Below are 20990 nucleotides of genomic sequence, written 5' to 3'. Positions count from 1 at the left end.
GCATTTAACAAGTATTACTTCCCTAAGGCCTGGCCCTCCAACAGGTTATGCAAGATCAGGTTCAATTTTCTTTCACTTCCTCCATTTACAAAATTTCTCAGAATTCTCTTACCTCAGCACCCCACGGGCTTGCAGATCACTCTGGAAGGCATGAGAAGAATGGTGGAGAGAGAATTGTGGAAAATGGTCTTCCTTCCCTCTTTTTTTTCCCTCTGAAAAGTTGGTTCATCAATCAACCTAATCTTCCAGTATACCCAGTCTTCATGACCAAATACAAAATGGCTATTAAGTGCACATATAATTTCTGTAATACTTTGTTCCCTCAGTATGTTTGTCACAATTTGTTGAGACCAATCAGGAAGATCAATGAAATTATGAATGTCTTTGATATAACTGAATTTATTAAAAAAAAAAGTTAATAGAAACACACAAGTCTACATTTAGCTCTAGAGGCTAAAGTATGTGCTACAGAAGCTTCATCCATACAAGTATCTGTATATTGTGGATGAAGACTGTTGTCAGCAAGAGCAGTGAGAACTGAAGGAAAGAGGAGCCAATATTTTAAGAAACGTGTATCTTCTGCATGTTTTTGCTACCACATATTCCAAGAACCTGCTTCTTACTTTGAGGTGATGGGAAAAGAAACTGCTGTCTAGAAGTCAGATACGGACTGATACTTCACTTCAATGGTTTACAATCACAGGAATCTTTTTCCATATTAATATTTCACAACTTTTAAGAAGAGTACTAATGTGTGATTCATAAAAGGGATTTTACTGGCCCACTCAGTACTCAAAGAGGGTAAGATTTCCCATTTGGGCTTTAACTCTTCTCAAAGCTTTGACAAATTGTGTAAAACAATCAAACTTAATTCCTTATGACTAATCAAAGCAAACTATATTAATTTTAATTCTGTAGGAGAGCCTCAATTCAGGGATTTTCTGCTTTTTTTTTTTTTCCTTTTAACACCCTTAGTTAATTCATCTGAATATTTTAGAGAATTGCTCTATAGAAAATACCTAAACATTAATTCCTCTCTCATCATTCATCATTAAACCATTTCATTACTGTCCCAAGAGTATTCAAACTTCACAATACCACACCCTTTTCAGGGTCTTTTATTTCATTTTTGAATATCTGCAGTGCACCTTAAACCACTGAGAGAAGTATCATTGTAGTAGGAGGAGTAGCAGTAGTAATAGTAGTAGTGGTAATGGTGGTTGTAGTTAGAAGGAAAATTTAAATATGACCTAGAATTACAAGGAGAAGTTGATCCTTGGGATAATTCAAAAAGTCACAGTTGAATTACATTACTGTAGAGTTAAGATTCCTGAGATTAAGGAGCAGAAATTATTAAATGTTATACTCCAAAACCAGGAAGCAGTATTTGCATGGATGTCTAATTCATAAACAGGTAAACATGTATTTTTACTTCATTACAAATACAAACTTCACTCTGATATGCTGGTTTTCCCATATACTGTTTTCCAAAGTATTACCAACCACAAAATCCATATCTGTATGATATTATCCCTTTGTTTTGACTGGGAGCTTCAGGAGAATTAAGATTGTTGAAAACCTCATGCTCCTTCCTTGAGGATTTCTGTGGTCTTTCCAAGTTCATTTTGGCTTGCTGATTTTCTCTCTACCATCGAAATTTCCAAATTTGATAAAATAGAAATGCAGAACATGCCTGAGAGCAGTCTGCACTATGCGAGCAGGCAGCTGCTTACCTGTTTGACAGCATACAGGAGGCGCCCGTAGCAGTACACCATGACCATCACAGGGACAACCAAGCAGAAGACGAAGAGACAGATGATGTAGGACGTGGACTCAGCTGACTCTGAGGACCAGCGTACTGAACAGCTTGTGCCTGCGCCTTCTACCCCATAACTGCTCCAACCAAGCAGAGGTGGCACGGTCCAGACCAAGGAATAAATCCAAGAACCAGCAACTGCCAGCAGAGCCTTGCGGAAATCATCGCTGCGCTTGTGGCACAGGGTGAGAGTGCTGTAGCGCTCGTAGGACAGCACAGCCAGCGAGATCAGGGACACGACGCCTGCAATGAACCAAGCAATATAAATGCTTACTTCCATTATTTTGCATGTATCCATTCCAAATCCCAAGTAGGCAGATGATTTTTTGGTTATTATATATTTAAGTAACAGTGATAACTATTTCCATTATTCCCTATGTGTTAATCCTCACTGCTACTGGTTGCTCTGTCCATCTTGTCAAATCTTGTTTAACTCAGATTTATCTTACATTGGAAGATTTTTATACTTGACAGATATTAATCTTCTAGTCAGGTTTTCAGCTTTATTTGTTTTAGTATTACTCAGGGGAAATAGATTTTCTATCTGAGCTAATAAAATGGTGAAAGATTCCCTTGATAAGAACTATTCATTTTTTAAAATCCATTACCATTTTAAAATAGTGTATGGATTTTTATAGGCAAAAAAAAAAGCAAAAAAAGTGCCACATATTTAAGACTGGGAGGCCCAAAGTGAAAGAAGCTTTTGCTTCTTTTGCTCTCACCATCAGTTAGATGAACCTTCAGTTCTGACCACTCATATACAGAAAAAACATACAATCACATCATGACTGGGATATGGTAAGTTACAACTGTAAGTTACAACTTTATTTACATGTATATTACACAATCAGGTTTAAAAATTATTTTGGTTACTATTAAGCCCTAGGTCATACCTATGAGTCATAAACCCATTATATCTTGCAGAGGAAGGCTTTAAAATTTGGGTCATAGGATATTTCCATTGTCCTTTTCAACTTTTTGTACCCAAACCCCTCTTCAAAACTGTATGGTTTTACATATTAGGTTCTTAGTCACAACGCAATGGAGAGGGTTTTGTTATAGCCTATGGCTTTGTTCTCCTTTTAGCATCCTTGAAATTCTTGGTGACACAACGCTGGATACCACTTCCAGGATTTATGACAGAAGGAACTTGTTTGAAGAGCTTTAAAATCATATTTACCAATGCTTTTCAGTCCCCTTCCTTTTGCTCCTGTAAGAAGAAAAACCTGAATAGATCAATGTCAGTCCAGCTCTTTCCACGAGTTTTTTCTTAATCTTTGCTATTAGCAACAGCCAACTACACAGTAGCACTGAGATACATAGCATGCTGAAATTCTCCGCTTTTGAGTGGTACCAACTCCCAGCAAATGGGCTAAAAGAAAAGGTGTTCTTCAGGGGAATCCATAGCTGTAATCCATTTTCCCCATTTAACTGTCAGCTTCTCCTATAGCTCCTTCCCAGTCATGGAGTAGAGGTGAGTCAGAGACTTCCCTTGGGAATAGCACTATTCTAATTCTTTACCTGGGAAAAAAACCCACACACAGACCCACACAGGCACAGTGGGATATTCTCCCCAGGCACAGCATTTTGCTCCTCTTTTCCTTACAATTCAGTGACTCATATCTGAGTTAACTGGATGCAGGCACAGCTATTTCTGTCATCCTGACAACAGCTTGCAATTACTTAGTGCAGAACTGGGTAGGCAAAGGACCCATGGGAAATGCAAGCACTGCTTGCTGCAATAGGATTCCTTATTTCTCCGGGGGAAGGAAAGCAAAAGGATGTGAGGAAAAGGTAACTTTAGAAGAAGAAAATGTCTTCCTTATTACAAGAGTCTACTAAAATATTTTCTGTACATTACTGGGAAGTCAGTCCTAAAGAGTAGATACATTTACAGCTGTAATAACTCCACTAAATTCAGCTGACTTATAAACTTGTTTTAAGTCTAGGCTACTTTAGAGACAGGGAAGACTTTCTCATCATCCCTCACCTAATCTGATTTCCTACATGACACTGCTCTTGAAAGCCTTTAGACTTAAAAGCAAAGAATCTAGTACTCTCTTCATGCTCCCAGCCCACTCTGAATTACCTTCACTTTCTTAGCCTTGCCACTTTTCATGTTTTTATCTGCTTGACTAAAGAGCTCCTCTCTATCAAAAACATTTAGCTCATGTAGGCACAAAAGGCAAAAATCCAGATTTTTTATTTGAAACTTAGGCCTCTGTCAGGTATTACAGATCTATTTCTGTACTTTAGATTAGAAAATCATGGACTAACAGAAAACTGCCTCAGGAACAAGAAATCTCTCCCTTCCCAGCTGGGTTATCTACAGCAAGGATCTATTGTTCTTGCTGTACCTCTCATGGCAATTGAAACTGCATTTTCCCTACTTTAATGAGAGAGCAAATGAGCTGTAGTTTTGTTGAGCATATCCTAAATTCCTGCATGTGTGGGGCTGCCTAGAAAACCCAGATTTCCCTAGCTAAGGGCCCTGCTTCCTGGATTTCTGCTTTCACTGCTGGGGTCTCAGGCACAGCCTGGCTGCCAGCTCTGCCTGATCATTCCCATGGCTGTGCTACTGCGCAGCAGCTTCTTCTGGTGTGTATTGTCATGATTTATGCCACCATTTACACTTCCTCTTATGTTCACCTATTGCTAAAGGAAGATGCTTAGCTTTTCTCACACTGGTATCTATTGATGGCTCTATGGCATGGCTTTGAAGACAACTGATCATGAATGCAGGATTACCTGTTTTCAGATGTAGAAAAGTTCTGTATTACAGTGGCATAGAATTAATTTTCAGATATTAAATTAGGACCATGGTGATGTCAGTCAAGAATAAATCAAATATTAGAAGTCAGACAAAAAGTTGACTTTAAATTACAGAAAATAATTTTCTTCTCTATACAGAAAAAAAAAATCATGACATTTAATTGCACATCTTGGCAGGAGCCAATTCATCTTTACATACCTTATTATTGAGTCCCACTGACATGACACAAACTACACTTTTCTCTGGCGGACAAAAAATTGTAATTTATGGGATCTCAGACCACAAAAGTTCAGGAAAAAAATTCCATTATTTTTGAGTTTGGCACAGTAAGTCTTCAAGGTTTGAAATTTTTAATACCACTACACACTGAATTCTAGTACTTGCAAGACAAAGGAAAATGAGGAATACACTGAAGAGGCAGTTCATAAGATAAAAGAATTCAACATTCTTTATGTGATTCAAACTTAGTAAGTCCAGCTAACTTTTCAGAAAAAATAGAATTACTTTGAAAGAAGTGGTGCTTTAAAAGATAAAAATATAAATTCAAATCCAAAACCAAATAAAAAATTAACAAGAACAAGTAGCTTTTTCCAACAGTGAGACACATTTGGTTGAATTGGCTGTGAATAATTAAAACACCTATTACCCAGGTGAGGAAGAAACAGGAACAACAGAGGTCACTGTAACCCTCTCTGTTTACTTTGTGTGACATTGGGCAGTGAACAGAAAGTCACAAGATGTGCCCCAACACTGCAGCTCCATCCAACCTTGCTGATGGAGGGCATTTTGCCTTAACGCAGAAGCCAAGATTGATCAAAACCAAACTACATCAAGAGTAACCTTGTTGCAATGTTGGGACAGAGAAGCTCCAGTGTCCCTGGTTGCTATTAATATCCTCAGCATTTTAATTAACAAAAAACCCAACCAAACAGGTTTTTTTAATCTCACTCTTTTATTAGTTCAGTAACTGAATCCTAGAAATAGACCACTATCATTTAATCAATTATAATAGATACTCATGTGTTGGACTGAAACAACATTATTTCATAAAAATGGCAAAACCTGGTTTTTTGTTCAGTACTTAATTTAACAATGGTTGGAAATAAAATATGAGGATCAGGTGTACCTGACTTGTCAGCTTGTAGTCAATGAGCTGCAAAAAACTGATGATTGCCTTGTCCTTTACATGCTTTTCTTTAGCACCCAGTGTCACCCTCTCCATAATTTTTCGAGGTACTGATTTTAACAGGCTTGTTTCCACAGCCTTTCCTCATGTCCTTCTTGCAATCTGTTTTGGCTAAAGTGGAATAAAGCCTCCCAGTCTTCATTATGCCTCCTAGCTTTGCATGCAGTTAAAGCCTGGTGCATTTAACTGTTGTGACCTTTGTTAGAAATCCTGCAGTTATCTGGTATTCTATTTCATGCACTATCTGTTGCAGATGGAGGAACTAGTGAGAATCGCAGATTAAAAACAAAAGGCAATTAAATACTTTAGGATTGTCCCTGAAGAAAATACTTGAGTGCAATCTCCACAGCCTTAATAACCAAAAAAATAAAAAAAAAAAACCAAATTAAAAAATTAATGTAAGCCATAAAAGGAAGAAAATAATTATAATTCTTTATGCCAATGCCAGTTTCATTCTTACTGAGTAGTAACATTTATGACTGTGTAGACTGTGTATATTAATTTCAAATGAGTAATTTTTTTCTAGAACTGCAACAAAATTAGGTTCACAAATTGCAAATCTAAATGGAATTTGCTTCCAACAAATATTTAGAGCCTCTAGCTGGTACCTAGACAAATAACTCCACAGGACTCAATCACAGTGAGAAATGTAATTTGCTCCCCAAACATTTCATGCATATATAGGAACAAAAATGAGATTCTCACTGAACAGTACTGAAAAATGTCATAAATTCCTGTATGCAGATTGCATTACAGGAATAGATAATTATTCAAAAGTTAACCATGGAAATAAGTGACTTTGAGAGTAGCTGGGTGTGGAGCATAAACCTTGCTACAGAGCAATTAGGTGCAGTGAGTAGAGTGTAAGAAATTAAATTTCAAGTCATAAACGAGGACAGGCATCTATTTATAGGGCTATCACCTGCGACATTATCTATTATTTACTTTTATTTAAGGATCTGTACATTTCTCCCTGGCAGCACAGCAGAGAGTGTGCTGTGAAAGGCACAGCAAATCATTACACTTTGTTCCCATGGGCTCTAGCTAAAAGCGTTACATTTTCTTATCCATTTTTGATGGTTTATGCTGCTCACTGATGTAGTAATTGGAAAGGGGATGCAGATCACCCATGGTCTGGAGACGATGAAAAATTGAGAATCCCAGGAATTCAGCCTACAATGGATCAATGTTTTGATTACTAACTTAGATATACTTGCCCTCTTAAATAGCCTGTAGGTCATTAGACTACATCATGGTTAGAGTCCGGGGCTTCCTGGAACAGTCCTGATTGTATGTTGAAAGGGATATCCTGCACTATATTCCAGTTATCAAGGATCAGGGGTAATGAAAAGAAAACATGGGTAACCTTAGGCAGACTGAGAATGAAGGGATACAATAGCACCTTCTTCAACAAGAAATTAATGGAGAAAAAGCTAAATCCAAATTTTTGCAAAAGCCCAAGATAGATTTCCCACACTCAACCCCCATGAAGGTTGATTTTACCCACTCACAGGCATTGTCTTATAGTTTTTACTCACTCACACTCTTACACCCACAGGATCTGTGCTTAAGAGGTCTTGTCTAGAATTTCTTTTGTGCAACAGAGAGAACAAGAGACTCCAGCTATCAGTTCATAAAACCCCTTGCTTGTATGTACTTCCCTGGCAATGAACTGAGTTTGGGATAGAGCTTTTATACACTTCAGGAGTCCACAGTCCATAGTCAGAAACCCTTCATTGCTTACAAATCCTGCCCATACAAATCTTGTATGTCTGAGTCAAGACTGCTGCTCCCTGTTGGCATTTCCTTGAGGTCATTCTCCTCTCAGTGTGTGCATGATCCTCCACCCACAAGTAACAATACTCTGTTATTAGCAACACACAATCCTTCAGGTTTGGCTGAATCAATACCTTTTACTGCTGAAAACAGAATTCTCTGTTACCTGAACAAGCTGTTTTCTGCTGTGCTGTCTTCAGGCCTTTTCAACAGCTTTCCCTCCCTGCCTCTTCCGTAGTGATCTCAGTAGCTGTTGCTGTTTAATGATGTCTGGTTCTCGGCTGGGGGACAAAGCTCACAGGTTGCGGGGATGGTTCCCTGTGGGGACCGGGCAGAGCCGATCAGCTGGCTAGCTTTGAAGATTGAAACGCGGTTAAATCACTTAAAAGAGCTGAGCACGCCTCTGTGGCAAAGCACATTTAAAAGTGAACAAAGCCCGGGACAAAGCTCTCTGGCTTCCAGCCTTTGAACAGACCTGGGCCCTGGCCTGGCAGGGCCTGGCTGGGCTCTGCTGCGGCGCCAGCCCCGCATGGCCAGGTCGGTGCGTGGCTAAGCTGAGATTTCTGCTGCGGCCATGCCAGGCCATGCCGTGGCACTATCCCAACGCTGTGAGCAGCCATGTGGCCAGGACCAGCTCTGGGAATGGCCCCGCAGCCGGTGCTGAGGGTGGCCCCGAGACTGGGAACAGCCACGCGGCTGGGATTGCTTGGCTGAAATCCGCATGGCTGGAGCAGCGGCACGGCCACAGCTATCTCAGCGTGGTTTGCAGATGCACAAACCATGTTTATTTATTCTGGTTTGTTTATTCTGGTACCAGCGCTGGGAGAGGCCTTGGAGCCAGCACTGCAGGCGGCCCCAAGGCCAGGAGCAGCCGGGGTCAGGAGTGGCCACCACCAGCCTGGTCCAGCAGTGGCCACATTGCTGGGATTGCATGGCCAAAATCGCCACAAGCACAGCAGCACTGTGCAGCTGCGGCTATCTCGGCATGACTCGCAATAGACTTCATTTGCTTAGCCACTTTTAGCCAGCTATGCTGTGGACAGAAGGACAAAAGCAGTGGCAACAGGTTTTTTCTTTTCTTCCAGCGCCCTACATGAAAGAAAAGCATGGGGTGGCACCAGCAGCCGGTGTGGCTTGCACAGTGCCAGCGGGGACCACAGGATTGGCAGCTCAAGACACAGAGATTCCTTGACTGCAGAGCCTGGATGAGATCAACCTTTCAGCGCTGCAGAACTCTGTAAGAACTGTTTCAATTGATAAAGCTTGAGAGCAAACAAACCTACGAACACTAATTCTCTCCTGAATCAGGAAAGGAAAAGGTGAAGACATGTAGAGGAAACAACGTGGGACACTGAGATCAGTGAAGAAAGAGTCAAATCCTAGATGGGAGGGGATTGAGGAGATGCCTTAGTCTTGGGCTGAAATTCTTTTGTAAAGCTATGGTGAAGATATATTTGATAAATCAGACTTCATTTTTCCCAGTAATTCATGAAATGCATTGAGGGGATGTAGTGTTCTAACTACAGCTGTTAGCAGAACCAGTGTTGAAATAAGCAGATGTTGCAGTAGCTGTGATTTCAATGAAAAGCTGAACAGAGATGAGAGAGTAGAAACAGTGCCCCAGGGATAGAAGAAGAAATCCTGTGTTCCTAGAGATAAAATAAGAGAACTTTGTTTTTATGCTTGAACAGCTTATCCTTAAAATAGCACCCCAATAAGTTGACATGGCCCATGAAAGCAGCTGTGAGAAACCTGCAAGGCATGGGAGGGGCTTTAACACTGTGAACAGATTTTTCCTTTCTTGGGCAGCTGATTTGCTGTGACACTGAACCCATGAGAGAACAGTTTCTTGTGGCAAAGTCTCCATGGCATGGCCAGAGAGATTCCTCTCCCTAAGTGAACTTAAGAAAGACTATCCTAGGTGTGGTAAACTGACTGAAAGTTCTAGGTTTTGTCTATTTATGTTGTCAGTGGGGAAGCAAAGAGGATATGCAGGGGAGAAGTGTTCTGAAGATTTATTCTGATTTCTATTTTTTTTTTTTTTTTTAGTTCTGTTAATAAATTTTCTTTACACCATTTGTAGTTTTGAACCTGTTTTGCTCTCCTCCTATTCCATATCTCAAACAGAAAATGAGTAAATAATTCTAGTGGGTCCACTGGCATTTGGCCAGGACTAAACCCACTACGCTAATTGGTGCATTGTCTGGAAAACACAGATTGGTGGACCAAAAACCACTACAGTAACTCCACAGCAAGTCCATACATGCCCCAGTACCACTGCAGCCTAGATCCAGCCCAAACTTAGCTCCTGAGTCAGAGACAGGGCAAAATGCAGCTGAGAGCCTGGTACAAGGCACGGAATCAGGGTGTACCTGGCTGTTCTGCTGCACAGCCCCATTGCAGGATGGTTCAAGCTGAGCTCTCCTGGGGTGCATCTGACCATCTGCCAGCCATGTACAAAATGTAGAGGGGAAATCAAGGGGATAGTAACTGATACTAAGTTCCAACTTGGCATCTACTTGATCCTCTACTTCAGAGTGGCCTGCCAGTGGCAGAGATTAACCAACAGCAACTCCTGCCATTGCTGCTTAAATGTGTTGCTGAAAGAAAACAATGATGCTTCATGCATTCACAAGACTCCATTTATATATATGTGTGCATGTAATACCCACTCCTGGAGGGGGGCAGCTTTCACATAATATCCCGGTGTGGTGATTTAACACCAGCCAGAAATGAATCTCTGAATAAGCCACTCCTCTTCCCCCTGCCCCTCGGGCAAGAGAGGGACAAAGGCAGGGACTATAGGTTGAGATAATAATTTATTGAAAGCAAACAGCAATGGAATAAGAAAAGCACAGTAATAGCAGCAATGTTCATAACATAAGTATACAAAAAGAGGTGCTTTGCACACAAGTTTGCTCTGCTCCTTTCAGCTCAGCTTGGCTGGGACCAGGCTCCCATCCACCCCTCTGTTTCCCACAGATGCTTCCTGCACTGGCACTACTTTTCAGCCCAATGTCTTAGAGCCAAGCCTGTCACTTTTTCAGAACCATGTCTCTAAGCCGTGTCTTGGAGGAACTGGGAAGGGGCCAGGCAGTGGTGACAGAGGACAGGGTCCACACAGCTGATCCCAGTAATCCCCCCAATGAAAAGTGAGACAAAATGACACACTTCCAGGGGTGTCATTTTTTTCTTTCTTTTTCATTTTTCTCACTCACCTTTTCTTTCCCCCAAAACCATGCCTGCAGTGATGATGTGTGTGTTGTGGAATAGCAACCTGGCCACAACCAAACAGTGCTGAGCTGCGCCCCCTCTCCACAGCTAGGACACCTGGGAAGGACATCATGTGGCTGGAAGTGCAAGAGGAGTGTGAACCAGCAGCTGGCAGGCTGGGACCCATCAAAAGTTGCACCTTTCCTTTTGAAGTCAGGCCACCATGCAGTGGTGAACAGTGAACTTGGAGAGGCAGCAAGCAAGGAAGAGCACCATGCTGGAAGGACACTGGTAGAGGTGGAAGAGGCATGCTCTGGCCTCCACTTACAAATATGTGCTGGTAAATAATTAACAGGGACAACAGGTAGGTCTCTCAGAAATTTTATGCATCCTAACACAGCCTAACATAGTTCCCTTCTTTCTAGTCCCTCATTTTTCAGCTGCTAAATCTGCTGTTCCATTAGCTGGAGAATATGATAAAAAGCTCTGTGGCACAATAAGATGGAGAAGGTAAGATGGGGATACACCCCAAGTCAGGAATATTGGGGAATCCTGTGCTGAGGTATTCTTCTGCTGTTCCTTCTGGATGACACCTTTCATTGTGCTTGCCCAAGGCCTTAAACACAAAAGAACAGTAGTAAGAAAGAGCTCTCTTCAAATGAAGCCTCTTAATACCTCAAATTTCAAGTTTTGAGCTTAATTACAAGTTGTGCTACTGTATGGTATTACATAAATATGTTATTGAGTTATACAAAACTAATTTGATCAGTGACTCAGTACTGTTTTCAAGGGAAATAAGCTTCCTAAATATAAATGAAAGCATTTCTGATAGTTCTCTACAGAAATAAAACATCCACACATGAAAATAAAACATTAAAAATTTAAGCAACTTAAAAATCATGATATTTCCAACATATTTGTACTTCTGTATCTCCTTAGAACTCTTTCTGAAAACATATCTTAGTATCATCTGCCAGGGACTACACATTAAATACGATTTGTAGGTCTAGTATTCACAAGAGGTTTAGAAGCAGCAAGATGTAAAAAAAAAGAAACAGTCTTTTTCCAATGGTTGTTTATTCTTTAGGAGCAATTTTGTTGCTCTGGGGGGAAGTATCTTACCTAACAACTGCCACAGCATCAGAGACTTTGTAACAGCAATCCATTCCATCAACACCTTTGTTTCCATTTTTTATATACCAATTAATGTTAATACTGATAAGTAAAACTATTGGGCTCTGCGGCCATTAAAATCAATACATTTCTGCCACAAAAGTACAGTACTCACTCCAGTATCTCCACCAGAGATTTCTTGGCAAGTGAGTAGGTAAGAATATGATAATGCCTATTTAGCTCAGTAATAAGTTCTGCACCTTTAAAACTAGATCTGAGAGCAAAGGCAGGGAGAAGGAAAAGTGGTGGAATTTTTTTTGCGGGTGTATTCAAAACATAGAGACAAGCAGTGCTCTTGGAGTTCTCTGCTCTGCAGACAGATGGGGAGTTTTCCCTTGCTCTTTTCACTGTTTTTTCCCTTGTTAGCTGAGGTCAGAGGGTTTTTTTTTAACTGTTCAGCCATTTTTCATCCCAGGAGCACCAGGACTATCGTCCAGGGGCCCCCCAAGCTGCACTGCAGCCAGGACACTGCACCCGAGCCCCAAAGAGAGACCCGAGCCCCAGAGATACTGAGAAAAAGCCAAGGACACACCCACAACAAAGACTCTGAACTACAAAAGTACTCTCTTTGAATTTGCCAACTCTTCAGAACAACAAGAGGTTCTATTATTTAGTATTATTAATTTTCTCATGTTTGTGAATACTTTGCTTGTTAAATCAACAGTTTTTCCCACTTTTCTTGAAGGAGATCTATGTCTCCTGAACCAGTGTGGGGAGGAGCTGCTTGAATTTGCTTTCTAGAGGGACCCCTTGGGAGGTTTCCTCCCAAATTTGCCCAAAACCAGGACACATATGCACTTTAGTAAAATATGAAAAACTCCTAAGCCACAGCATCACAGAGGAAAAAAGAATGAATTTTTTAAATTGTTTAAATAAAAATTAAAATTCCACTTTGCCGTCTAGCTCTGAGTCTCATAGTAGACATTTCATTGCTCAGGAAAAATCGATGTCTTATATGGTCTCCAGTGAGGTTCTGCAGGCTACATTTCTTTTTCCATTATAGTTGAATTGCCAAAAAGTGGCAGCGAGAATGTAAACTGGTCTGCAAAATCTGGGATATGCAGCTTGGAATGAAACAAATTCAGTTAAATTGATAGAACATAGTTAATTTAGACAGCAGTTTTCATTACCAATAGGGGCTAGTGGGAAGGTACCATAAAATTAGCAAATTTGAATGAAAAATGTGAGAGATTGTGAATATGGGATTTCACAAAATATTATTATCAAAGGATTTAGTTTTTGTTGGGGAGGTTAGTGGTTTTTTTGGTTTACTTTTTTTTAAATTTTTTGAGATAAGAAATACAAATTAATATTCAGAAGGGGTTCAAACAGGTTTGGAGAGTGGCAGACATATATGGCTACTGCTCGTCTTCACTAAACCTCCAAAATTTTGTCCACTTCTTTCTTTTCTGTCCAAAGCAAAATATAAAAAAAGAGATACATATTTAATGAGCCCACATCCAACTGATTTTGGCAGAAGACCCCAAACTTTTCCAGAGCTAAAAAGAAAACCCACTGAACCTAGAAGATATTTCACAGTTAAGATGAATGGACTCAAAGTGAGGCCTGGTCTTGGTGGACAGCCAACCAGTACTAGCCTGAATTCCCTGAATTTCAATGAAAAAAGAACTTTTCATGATATAGCAAAAACACAATGTGAATATAATAACTGATAAGTTCAGGGCTAATATAAAGGATATGAACTGCAGAGGAGCGGATGGATGACTCAAAAACTGACAGAAGAAGCTGAGAATGGGATGTGCTTCCAAAACACTATTTTCTTTATTTGGATATGCCTAGTAAATATTTATATGGTAAACATAAACTAAATGGTAAAAAATATCAAATATTCTTTAATTTGATGACTCTTATTCTAGTTGCTGCCACATATTAGCAAATCAAAGCACAATTTTCTTTTGATTTTTAATGCATTAAAAGCATTTGTACTTATTTGAAATTGAAAAAATATTTCCCATAGTCATTTGTTGAGTGTTAGCAGTTACAATCATTTTCCAAATTCATGCTACCTCAGATATCAACCATTCACTTTGAATAGAAATAAGTCCACCAATTGCCATTTATCTAATGCCTGAAATTATCTGTTCTCTTTTGCTAAGATGACTTGGAATCATGAGTCCATTAGAAAAGGCAATCATTCCCTTCTCTCCAAAGAATTATCTTCCTCCTTAATGGGAGTCACAGTTTAACACTGCACTTGAAAGAAATCACTGAGAAATCTCTGTTGGATCCAACCCTGCTGGGAGAAATATGAAAATGAACATTACTGGTCCTGTTCAATAAATCTTTCTTGCTCTTTTCTCAGTGGTCATTTCAGTGTTTCATCCTTTGTACAACATATCCTTTCCTTAATGTTTGGTGGTATCTTCAATACAGACAGCATGTATTACTTTTAACAGGAAAAATTACCTCAGGTTTTTCCTTTTTCTTTCCCCCTCCTTTGCTGAATTTTTAAATTTTTTATTTTGTGCTTTAAAGGTGATCTTAATTCCTAGCAGTATCTGGTGCATCACTAAGTACTACTATATTTTTCTGTAATAATATTAATATGTCTATCCATCCAAACAATAAACACCCAGTGGCATAAACAGTGCAAAAAATTCCTTTTTGCATCTCAATGACACAAAAACATCCCCGAACATTGACTCCTGTCTCACTTTCCATAAGTTTTGCAGGACCCTTTGCATTCTAGAAATTCGGCACGGCAGGCTGCCCGTGCCAAATTCACCTTCCTGACTTGGCTGCCTCCCTAGCAGTATTCCGCTGCTTTAGGGAATCGGAATAAGAAATGTCAGCACTAGATGGAGCTCCTGTACAGCAACATCTCTGGAAAAACCTTTGGGGCTCGCACGTATGAGAAAATCAGGGATGGATGTGCAGCCCTGGTGTAGCAGGAGGATGTTCTCAGGGCACTCAGGTTCACTGCTACATCCCCATGCCCATGCCATCCTGCAGGGCCCCCATCTCCTGCCAGGACTGCTCCTTTTGGATCTTTTGGATCTGCATGCTTTGGATGCCTGGGGGCATCCCCAGGACCTTCCTCCATGGTGAGGATGTGCACAGCTGTAATACATAACATGCAGTCTCAGGGGGTTTCTGTATGTGGGACATGGCACCAAATCAGCTAAGAGGGGAAATGACAGTGTTAGCATCTGCTAGCCAGTGAGCCAAGCATCCACCAGAGCATACAGCCAGCATCCCTCCAATGAACTCCTCCTTTTTCACTGAACCCAACTACTTATTGTTAATAATACGAGTATATTTCTAAAGATTTTCTATAATCTGGAGGGTTTCTTTTGCAATTACCATTCCTAGGGGTGGTACACAATACAACTACTAAGTCTTCTGAGTCAAGTTTTTCATAATGTCTAGTGGTCAAACTGGTTTTTGTTCTAATTAGATATGAACTGGTCAATAAATAGTTATATCTGATACTGTGAATGCAGTCTCAAAATATGATGATAAGGCTTTACACTGCCTCTGAACCAGGCAGTGTAAAGCCTGGCTCTTGTGCAGTTTTACAACTCCACAATCTCACATGGTGTGGGGAGTGAGCAGAAACATCAGAGAAGGCTGCTCCTGTCTCTATCCAAGATCACTGTGATGGCTGATGGATGTGCAAAAGCAGTATTCCCCATTCCTTAATCCCTCCAAAGGAACTCAAAGAGGAAGATCTTTTACATCCATTAAAAAACTAAATATAACCAATGCAGACAGAAATCCTTTGCAGTGCATTTTCACCCAACCAATAAGTCTAATCAATCTTCAGCACTGGATAGATCAGTAGAAATTGCCCTAGCAAGTGCAGTAGTGGAGCTGTGACATACTGGGGTGAGTGTGGCTATCATGGAGGGAGGCCATACCTTACTTAATTCATCACAGGTCCTTGACAGCGCCCTGCAGACAGGGCTGATGCCTACTTGGATAAAGCCTACTTGGATTTTCAAACAACTTGGACTAGCCCAAAGGCTTTTAAGGATGGTAAGCTGCAATGCAATAACAGAAATCTTCATGTGAAAAAACAAATAAATAGAAGTAGGAAATAAAAAACAGGAGAAAAATATTAGTTTTAGTGGAAACTGTGGACAGCAAAGTTCCCCATGGATCTGTTCTAGGCCCTGGGCTATTCATCACATTAATAAATTATCTGGAAAAGATGGGGAAAAGTGACAAGTTTTCAGATCATACTACACAGAATAACTCAAAATCAACAAAAACTGACTGTGAAGTACTGCAGCACAACTACATGAAATGGAGCCATCGAACAGATGAGAAGCAATACTGATGTAAACTACTATATGTGGAAGAAAAGAGACCTGACTTTGAATGCACAGAAATTGTTTCCGACTTACTGCTCTCTAAAGAGAGTTATGATAGAGAACTTTACACAAACCACTTCCATTAAGCAGCAATGCTCAGCAGCATTGAGAAAAGCAAACATCAGGACTCCTAGAAAAGGAAAATAGAGAAAAGAAAGAGAAAAGGTGGACAGGGAAAGATTGTTTATTGTTTCCTACAATAAGTACATTTTCAAATTAAATCATCAGGTTGCAGACTCAGAATAAACAAACTGGAGAAGGTACTTCTCTTTGCATAGTACATAGTTAATAAGTGGAATTTTTTAATATATTATATTGTGCATACAAAAATTTTGCAGGTTTGCTGACAGCAAGTGGAATGGGAGATAAACACAGGAAAACCTATTAGATTCAAAAGTACTGCTTCAGGGAAGACAGGTGTCCCTACACCACAAATCACAGGCTGTGGTACTATGTATTGGAAAAATATCACTGGACACTGAAAATTATCCCAGTTTTAAGTTTAGTATTCTAGAAGAATAGCCAGGCAAAATACTGTGAATGGCATAATCTTGATATCAATACAAAAAAACATTTTTCAAGGCATAATTTAGTTATTGAAATTATAAGAAAAAACAATTACAGCACAGTAAGATGCTAATACCACTTGTATCTGATATCAGTATTTCTTTTCCAAAGGTCTGAGTGCCCTCAACCCTAGAAAAGATATTAACTTGTAAAACTCTTACTCATTCTCAAATTCCTTGTTAAACACCACTTAGTGCACTGACCTATAGAGAAAACTGTTCCATGAAGCAAAACAGATGTTGATATGCTATTATCTACTGCTCTTATCTCAATGTATATTAAGCTAAGGCTTTATCTTGTCTCATAACCTGCTTTCTACTCATTAGAAAAATTCTATTTAAATTCTGACAGGCATATTTATTTGGCAGCCTTTCATCCTACTCCTATGATGTGGTCTTAGCCTCTCTCAAGGATATTAAACAGAAACACATTTTCAATTTTGAGAAGTACACCTAGTAAAGCAATCCTCAGCAAGATCATGCAGACACTGCTGGATCTTGGCCCTCTTGCACTGCCACACATTTTTTTCTCTGAAAATTGAGCAGTTTAAAAACAGTGCAAAATTTAAAAGTTTGGATAAATTAGGGCAAACTGCTGTAGCATCCCCCATCGCCCGCATTTTTAAACTGCTGTGATTTGTTACAAAGAATTGCATGGAGAAGATTTGCTTGGTGCACCACAGTCAGTGTACAGAACATATTGAAAATATACACACAAATGCCATGTACATATTCCACTCTTTCACTGAGAGGCAGAATTTGTAACATGTCATCACTACCATATTAACTCCTACCCTGAAACTGTTTCTAGTTAACTCCTGCTGAGCTCACGCTGAGGCAGACAGGGATGGCCATCAGCCTCCCATGCAGTGCTTGCTCTGCTGCCAGCAATTGAGAGGAGAGCAGCGCCCACCTGCCCTGCCCTGGGCTGCCTGCTGCAGTGCCCAAACAGCTTGCCCAATTTCATTAGGGTGATTAAACAGCCAGTCTAAAGAGGTCCCCTGGTAAATCCACAAACAGCCTGAATGCAGAACACAACCCCCAAACTGTAAATCTGGAAAACAATAATGCTTCAGTGTGCACATGCGCAGAAGGATTCAGTCTAACCATTATGCATCCTAAAATTCTTATAAAGTCAAGTTAAACGGGATTATCTATGGTTTTTTAAAATTCATACCATTTCTTAGCTGAAAGCAAATCTTGCCAGATGTTAATGTGCTATCCCAGTACTCAGAAGACTCTACTAGACTCAGACAACACTTAGATATTAAGCAATAAAATGCCATATATGTGAATTAACTAATGGTTTTGAATTTTAGAATTTATCAAAGTCCTAATCTAAGCAAAGTTTTACGTAGCTGTTGATTTGTAAAGATGATCTATTTCTTATAAATTTTTTTACAATCAAGTCTTCTTTTTGATACCTTGTTTTCTGATAGTCACTTGGTCCTGAACAAATTTCTACTGTTATAAATCTCTACAAAAATAATTCAACATAAAAGAAGTTTCCTGCTTTTGATTCATCTGAAGCCTGTTGATTTTGATTCCTTCTTGCCATAGTTATCTACTATTTCTGCTCTTAATTGCATTAGTGAAACCAATAGAAACAATAAAAAATAGGAGCGAGGGACAGAAACAATAGAAGAAAAACAACACTAAAAAATTAGCAGGTAGTGAATGTCTGCCTCTAATAAAATACTGTGAAATAGATGTAAAGATTGCCAGCTTAGCCCAGTGAGTCCCTAGTCTTCTGCTTCATGGCTACTATTCTTTCTTAAGGAACAGCACAAGTTTGTATCTGGCCACAGGATGAGACTGTACTTCCATCATATTGGAATCTTCTATGAAATAAACTTAAGAAATTACAAACAGGAGAAGTAACAAAATTTACCAACATGCTGGGAAGACTTGGCTGAAATTGCTCAGAGCAATTGAGCCTGATGCTGATAACTGGCATGAGAAACTCTCAGCTGAAGTAGGGGAAGTCGGGCACAATGGTAGAAAAGATGGTACCCAGATGACGTTGATTAGAGGCATTACTATTCAGACCACGGAGAGATGCCTGGGGAGTCAAGCAGCCCCAGGAACCTGAGGTTTCACCCTTGCATGGGGTGATCCCCTGACTGCATCGCTTCATCCTTGCTGAGCCAGCACAGCATGGAGGGAAGAGAGGGGAGCCAGGTCCCACAGTGCTCAGGAGGGAAAGCACAGGAGGAAAATCTCACAGAAATGGGATGGGGGCATGTCATGGGGGTGAAATGCCTACTCACAGTGGTACTCTTTACATTTACTGTCTGCAGATTCCAAATATTCCTCCTGCCTGTATCAATTACGGGAAAGTCTGTAGCAGACAGTGGTAATTTTGAGTAAGTTTTTAAAAAAACCCAAACAACTCATAACAAAACCAAATCCATAAATCTCTTAGTAGTGGGAGGCATTTGGATTATTTAAGAAGTGAATCATGTTAGCTGAGAAATCCACAGAAGCAATTAAGTGGTCTGGGACTCAGCAGAGGCTGTAGTTTATTGACATTACTGAATTTTCAGTTTCAGAAGCAGTTTCTCAGCTAGTGATGATATGTAGAAAATCTCAAATGTAAACAGAATAGTTTCAGCTTTCAAATACACTTTTGTTTTTTACTGTCAGCACACTAATTTAACAAAATTATTTTCTCACTTAATACACTTTTAAAATTAGAAACATAGCAGAAACATTAACATAAAAAAGCCCCAAGAAAAAGGAAAAAGAATACAAACCCTAATAATTGCTTTTAAGTATGAAGAATTTGCCACAGATGAGGGGAAATGAAGAATTTATAGTTATCACTTATTATTGTGTCATTATTTGAAACTATGCAAATGGTTCTGTAGCCTTTTTATCATTGAAAAGATTGTAAATTTGATATGCTTACTGGACTGGAAGACTCTGCTTAAATGCTTCCTAAAAAGAAGAAGATACAGAAAATTAATGTCTTGAGTTAAGAAATGGTTATTAGATATATAACTTGAATATGAACAGCCAAAGATAATTCTCTCTCTCTGACATACTTCAGGGGCTACAAAGGAAACTCAAAAGTTTTCCATAAAATACTGAATTCTGTTCACATCTGTCAGCATGTGGATGGTGTTTACAGCTCCAAAAGATTTTTAAACATATAGTTAAAAAAATAGGATTTAATAGCCCTTCACAAGCAAAGTCCATTGCTCTCTTATGCGGGGTTTTTTGACGGACTATTGCTTATTTACTGGCCTCTATTTATTTCGTTATACTCACTGAGGGACCAAAAAAACCAACTATGTTTTAATGACATATTTTTATCACATGTATGTGACCTGACTACCAAAAGAGCTGGTTTCTGCCTTTTCTGAAATTAAAAGAAAGCCAGTATCAGGCATAATCTTGTTTGGGTTAATGTCATGACCCAGGATTAGGGAGAAGGGCCTGCAAATATCAATGATTAAACTTGAACTCTGACAGAAATGCTGTTTCATCATCTTCATCAGGGCTTAGAGACATGACCTTTTAGACTAAATTCACCATCAGGATAATTCTGCAAAACAATCCAACATGGTCTTTGCCTTTAAACTTCTGTTTGAGGTATCCGTGTGAACTGATGTTGTTTCTATATTTCTTTGCATAAAGTCTCCAGCATTCTGCAATGTGTGGCTATAACACAGAACCAAAAGTATGTGAATATGCTGCAGGCATGGCTGCCCAATTGGAAAGAATCAAACACTGGCAGAAATCTGTAGTCACTTGCACGTGCACAGAAACAGACCTTGAGCATGAGCAGAACACTTTTTTTGCATTGACAGCTGACATTTGTACACAAAAAAATGCCAAAGGGGTGATCAATTTCCTTACAGAATTATTTTGTTCTTCTGTCTCTCTTTTCAGGGACACACACAAACTGTTGTCCATCCTTCACTGTTATTATTTCTGCATGTTTTTGCTGCTTTCTTTTGTACAAGCATTAGGAAAATGGACTCTAGATTCTTGATCATACAACAGAACATATCAGAAAACATTAAGGATGTCAGCTAAGGGAAAAAAATGTTTCCGTCTACATGTGGCTGCTGGTACAAACTGAGGGTACCTGAGGATGTTTGGAGAGCACTCTCCAGCTCCTGTTTGAACCATTACTTGAATT

General features: G+C 39.6%; 1 protein-coding gene across 1 annotated transcript in view; it reads right to left on the bottom strand.

Annotated features, from left to right (window-relative positions):
- The window catches only part of LOC146768763 (pinopsin-like), a 78557-nt gene that overhangs the window by 50080 nt on the left and 7487 nt on the right, over positions 1-20990 (bottom strand). Inside the window, exon 2 of the mRNA XM_085583319.1 lies at positions 1734-2059. Within this exon, the coding sequence (XP_085439445.1) occupies positions 1734-2059 (326 nt within the window). The remainder of the gene's footprint in view (positions 1-1733; positions 2060-20990) is intronic.

This window comes from Lonchura striata, chromosome 1 (assembly GCF_050655825.1).
Source record: "Lonchura striata isolate lonStrDom1 chromosome 1, ASM5065582v1, whole genome shotgun sequence".
Classification (NCBI taxonomy): Eukaryota; Metazoa; Chordata; class Aves; order Passeriformes; family Estrildidae; genus Lonchura; species Lonchura striata.
The sequence above is the reverse complement of the archived record's forward strand: the minus strand, read 5'-3'. Positions and strand labels throughout refer to the sequence as shown.